Source organism: Curcuma longa, chromosome 20 (assembly GCF_044706935.1).
Source record: "Curcuma longa cultivar G26 ecotype Majalengka, Jawa Barat chromosome 20, ITB_CL_G26_1.1, whole genome shotgun sequence".
Classification (NCBI taxonomy): Eukaryota; Viridiplantae; Streptophyta; class Magnoliopsida; order Zingiberales; family Zingiberaceae; genus Curcuma; species Curcuma longa.
The window spans coordinates 8,116,233-8,121,860 of NC_133880.1; the positions used below are offsets into that span (position 1 = coordinate 8,116,233).

A 5,628-nucleotide genomic window follows, 5' to 3' on the forward strand; every position below is an offset into this window, starting at 1 on the left:
ATTTTCTGCATTCAAAAATTTAAGAAACTATTTCTGTAATTAATTTAGGATATATATCCAAACGCATAATTAAATTTATAAATAGTTCCTTTGTGTCTGATTTTTGTGTTCAAAAATATAATTAAATTTACTCGAAGTTTATCGACACATTATTTTGCTACCCCTTTTGTTTTAAAGAGTATTTCTGCATCAAAAAGATAATCATGATTTTCTTAAGTTATTGGCAATTAATGTAACAGGAAAGATCCAAGAATGCATCGTGTGGCAAGTTCCAACAACACATCTGCTTCAGCTCGTCCTCCTCGAAAGGGGGAACGCTTGTCATATGTGTTGAATGATGGAGATGATAAAAAGGTCTCTAAATATTATTTTACATCGACCTTACTGTCTCTAATTACATATATATACTTTATGTTCATCCAGTTATATCTTTGCTTTGTGACCTACTAATGATAGGGAGATGAGACGTTGTTGTATATATGTGTTTTCCTTATGATAATTGATTTCAACTCTTTTAAAACTTGGTGTCTTTGTTTGCAGCATTGTGCAGGCGTTAATTGTGTAGTTGTGTCGAAGCCATCAACCGATGGCCATGATTATGTTTTCACTGGTAGTCGAGATGGAACATTGAAGAGATGGGCTTTAACGGATGATGGAGCAAGTTGCTCGACAACATTCGAATCGCATGTAGATTGGGTATTGTTCTGTATATGTTTTCACGAATTCTTTAATTAACATCCTTTTACTGGTAGTTGATCGAGTTGCATGCGTTATATGAATTAACTTAACAATTCTGAATGCTACGATGGTTTTCTATTGTTATGATTTTGTGCAGGTAAATGATGCAGTTTTGGCTGGCGATGTGCTTGTTTCTTGTTCTTCAGACACCACAATCAAGGTTCTTCTTCATCACTTGTGCATAGTAGATTGATTGATTATTGGTGAGTCGATCATTTAATTTCTCGCCCTTATATTTGTCAGACATGGAATTCCTTGTCCGGTGGTGCTTGCACTGGGACTCTCCGTCAGCATTCCGACTACGTTATGTGTCTTGCAACAAGTCGAAAAAAGAGTAATTTTTACTTAGAATGATGCTTTCTTTAAAGTTAACGAATGAATGAACTACTCACTCACTTAACGTTCATATTCTTTGAATACTACCATGTACATTAGAGCAACATAGTTGCCTCAGCGGGGCTAGGTGGTGAAGTTTTCATATGGGACCTTAATGCACCTCATTCGCCGATCGATAGCCCTATCGACACAGCTGAAGAAAAGATGCCGAGTTGGTGTGGAAGCAAAGCTAGCAATGACATTCTGATCCACAACACTCAACCTCATGAGCACAATCCCGTTCCTGTACAGGGACACAAGAAGTCATCATTATATTCTTTGGCCATGAGTGATAATGGGAATGTGCTTGTGTCTGGAGGAACTGAAAAGGTGAGTTTAGGATTTATTTAACTAATACTTTTTTTTCCTTGCGTGTTTATTTTCAAATTTAAAGCATTGATAATTATTTGTAGGTAATACGTGTTTGGGATGCAAGAACAGGGTCCAAGAATATGAAACTTAAAGGGCACAGTGATAACATCAGGGCTCTGCTTCTTGATTCTACAGGAAGGTTAGCTCTTGAGATTCTTGTCTGATTGGCATTGAGAGCCCCTTTGTGATAATTAAATTTGTCTCTTTTTTTCTTCAGATTTTGCCTGTCAGGATCATCTGATAAAATGATTTGGTACGCATTAGTTGATGAATAAACTATTATATGGTTTGATGAATAAAATTTTGTATCAAAATTCATCAAGTACATAACTACAAAATGTTACATTAGCTTCCACTTACAAAGATTACCCCACTTGATTACAGTGTGATAATAGAAAATCAAAAAATAAACAAATACTTATAACTCAAGAGAACTAAAAAATTTTCAACAAACCATATATAATTTTTTAAAGAAAGAACAACAAAATCATAGAGTACCAAAAAGTGATAATACAAAAGCATACATCAAAGAAAATTAAATCTAGAATTTGTATGTGGATCTCTGAACAATTTTAAATACTGATAAAAATCAACTATAACATCAAATTACTTTTACCTACAAAATTAGAGACCAAGAAAAAAAATGAGCACAAATTACTTAATTAGTAGATACACAAATAAGAGTATAATAATCTATATTACTATCAATAAATCTATTAGAGCTAGTGTCCTTAGAATATAATAATGTCATTTGATGTATGAGTTAAAATTCACAATCTAGATAAGTAGTCGAGTACTCTATTAAAATGTTAAATTCAAAGTTTTTACTTTTTAGGATTTATTCAATTAATTTATACTCACCGTTGATTCTTAAGGGGGAGGGGCACTTTCCTCAAGTAAGAAATCAATACTTAGGTAGAAATTAGATCAAGGAGAAGAGTGTACAATGTAGAAAGGAGTATCGAAATTGATGTAAAAAAAAGTATCAAGCTTATGACTTTCCAAGTGATGTTTTTCACTTGTGTAAGTTTGTCATCAATATTTTCTCTATAATTTTATGTTAAGGGGGATACAAATTCAAGGTTAAATTTTGATCTGGGTATTGTATTTTGTGGTTACTTTATCTTGTCAAATTACATTTAGTATCACGAAAAATTCAAAGTTGAATTTTGATACTTAGGTGTGATTTTACAAGCACTTTACATCTTGATAGTTATTAGTGATATTTTGATCAAATACAACTAACACCACTTCAGCTCGAGTTTTGAGTATTGGAATCATCTCTCAAAGGGGGAGAAGTTAAACTCTTTGAAAGGTGGAGAGATTGAAGTCATTAAGTGATTTTTATGTACATCAAAAGGGGAGGAGAATTTATGGGTTTGGGTAAGAAACTAGTCAACTTCAAGTTAAGAGGAGAGTTAGAAGTAGTAACCCATAAAGGAGTTAACTGAAAATTAGAATTTTCTTAACTTAAACAGTGATTTAGAATGACCTACTTAAACAAGTTGTCAAACATCAATAAAGATAAGATTATTGATGTAATCATACCCCAAGCATGTAATTTTTATGTTTAGGAAATGGTTTAAGTTAGACCTACATTGTGATTGTTTATATGGTATATCAAATGCGTAGGTGCAAGTGATTCGACATTGAGATTAGAAGTGCAATGGATGAAGTTCAAATGGATTGAGGTTGATCAGATTCTTGACAACTAGAGAAGTCCAAATAAGTTAAGGACAAGATACTTAACAAGTGAAAAACCTAGATAAGGTCAAGTGTGAGTAGATGAAAGTCATGATAAATTGAGGCTGACTAGATGATTGACAAATGAAGAAGTCCTAAAGGTAAGATATCTTGGCACGAAATACTTGAAAGGAGGTTTCATGGCACATGAAGTCGTAGAGGCGCTATCTATTGGCAAGTAACTCTTGGAAACCAACTCAAAAAGTTTCATATTCATCCCAATGAAACTAAATTAAGTTATCCCCATTTAACATTTAGTTCAGCTATAAATTGATCAAAACAAATCTAAATCAACCACGGTTTGAATCCATATAACATTAGCATGCCTATATGACAGATTCCATCTATACCCAATTTGACTTATTCAACACCCAAAATCTACTTTAATGATTTGATATCGTCTAAAACTGCCCTCTAAAACTTTTATAAAAATTAATTTAAGACATGAAAAATTAAATCAATGCAAACTTGATATCTAAGTTATTTCACTGTATTACTAAACAATAAGTTACATCATAACTGTTGAAACCTTCTTTTGTATAGTTTGTTTAGTTGAGAGACTTACTGTGTTATGTAGCCTATGGGATCTTGGTCAGCAGCGTTGTGTGCAATCTTATGCTGTGCACAAAGATTCAGTCTTTGCTCTCGCTGCCACTCCAGAATTCACCCGTGTTTACAGTGGTGGCAGAGACCAATCTGTAAATACTCCAACTCCCTTTACTTGCATTCTGAATTAAGCCTTAAAACTGAGCACTGATTGGATATTTATTCCATAGTTATACTTGACAGACTTGCCGACAAGAGAGAGCATTTTGCTTTACAAAAAAGAAGACCCAATTGTACGAATGGCCTTATGCGATGATAGTATATGGGTTGCGACGACAGATTCATCAATAGACAGGCTGCCAGTTGAAGGAAATAACCTTCGAAGGATGTTAAAAAATGGAGCTTCTTTCTTAGCCAGAAGCTTGTCATTTACAATGCCAAGAGCTTCTTCAGAAGGATCTACCTCTGTAAGTTGTGAAATTTGTCTTAGCTTTGAATTACATTCTAGGCAAATAATGGTGGGATTAGATGAATAAATTTGAATTTCATGAATGAAATGCTCTTGTAGGTTCCTGTATACAAATCACCATCTTTAACAATTCCAGGAAAGCCAAGAATTCTACAGTATGAAATCTTAAATAGTAGAAGGCATATACTGACCAAGGTAGTAGACTATTTTCTGTATTTTTCATGAATGCCTTTCTCACTGTTTACGGTGTTTCAAAAACTTTCACGAGATGTATTGTCGATTTAGGATACTTCAGGTTCTGTTAAGTTGTGGGAGATTACCAATGGGCTCGTCATCGAGGATTATGGAAAGGTACTTAGATTGGCACTGTAATGACATATCGATTCCCTACTGATAGAGTTTGAAAGAAAAATCATCAACCTTCTATGCTAAATTTAGACCTCAATATTCACTTGCAGGTTTCATTTGAAGAGAAGAAGAAAGAGCTATTTGAAGAGGTATCTAAACTTGAATAATTTTGATATTTCTGTAATTGTGTATTCTTTAATAAATTATCTGTTCCTCTAAACACATTTTTTGCATAGTTTCAGGCAAGCATACCATCATGGTTTACAGCGGATAATCGACTAGGTTGCCTATCGATTCATTTAGATAACCCTCAATGTTTCTCAGCGGAGATGTATGCTTCTGACTTAAATTCTGAAGTGGCACAAGATGATGCAATGGTTAACTTTTGATTTTCAATGTTTCATTTTCTTCGTATCATTTCTTTGAGATGAATTCTAAAACCTTTTACAAAATCTTGCAGATAAATCTAGGTCAAGAGACGCTTAGTGGTCTATTTGCACATTGGATGGATAAACGAATGAAGAGGATGGAATCTCAAGCTTCATCCAGTGATACCTACATTGAACAAGAGAATAACATTCTCATGGTGCACCCTTCTTTTGAGTTTTCCACAAACACACCTCCATCAATAGTTACGCAGGGTTCACAAGGAGGTTCTTGGAGAAGAAGGAATACAGACTTAGATGGTACAGAAGATGAGAAAGATATACCTTGGTGGTGTATAGATTGTGTTCTATATGGTAAACAATTTTAAAGAGAAGTTACCAAGTAATTCTCACTCTGTCCTCTGATTCAACTCACATTTTCTTAGTTTAGTTTCTAATTTTGTTGCTTTATTACTTCATAGTTATAATTATAATGGGGGATTACATTGTGAAGTAAATTGGTGTGACTTTAGATGTGCCTTCTTGTGTTGTGTCCAAGTTTAATTTCCATTCTAGCCATCTAAACAATACATTTCACTATCAGTTTTTTGTGGATAATAGACTCTGTCCTCTTTGATATTAGACTTTGTGCAGGATCTTTCCAATAAATGA

General features: G+C 33.8%; 1 protein-coding gene across 1 annotated transcript; it reads left to right on the plus strand.

Annotated features, from left to right (window-relative positions):
- Nucleotides 1–252: 252 nt before the first annotated feature.
- Nucleotides 253–5,345, plus strand: LOC141812993 (uncharacterized). The gene is made up of 14 exons (XM_074700917.1): nt 253–354; nt 541–696; nt 836–898; nt 982–1,069; nt 1,172–1,443; nt 1,527–1,624; nt 1,703–1,738; nt 3,806–3,926; nt 4,005–4,241; nt 4,343–4,438; nt 4,529–4,594; nt 4,702–4,740; nt 4,834–4,968; nt 5,052–5,345. Exons 1-14 carry the CDS (start codon nt 253–255, stop codon nt 5,343–5,345), a joined length of 1,803 nt encoding a protein of 600 aa, XP_074557018.1.
- The last annotated feature ends 283 nt before the right edge of the window (nt 5,346–5,628 follow it).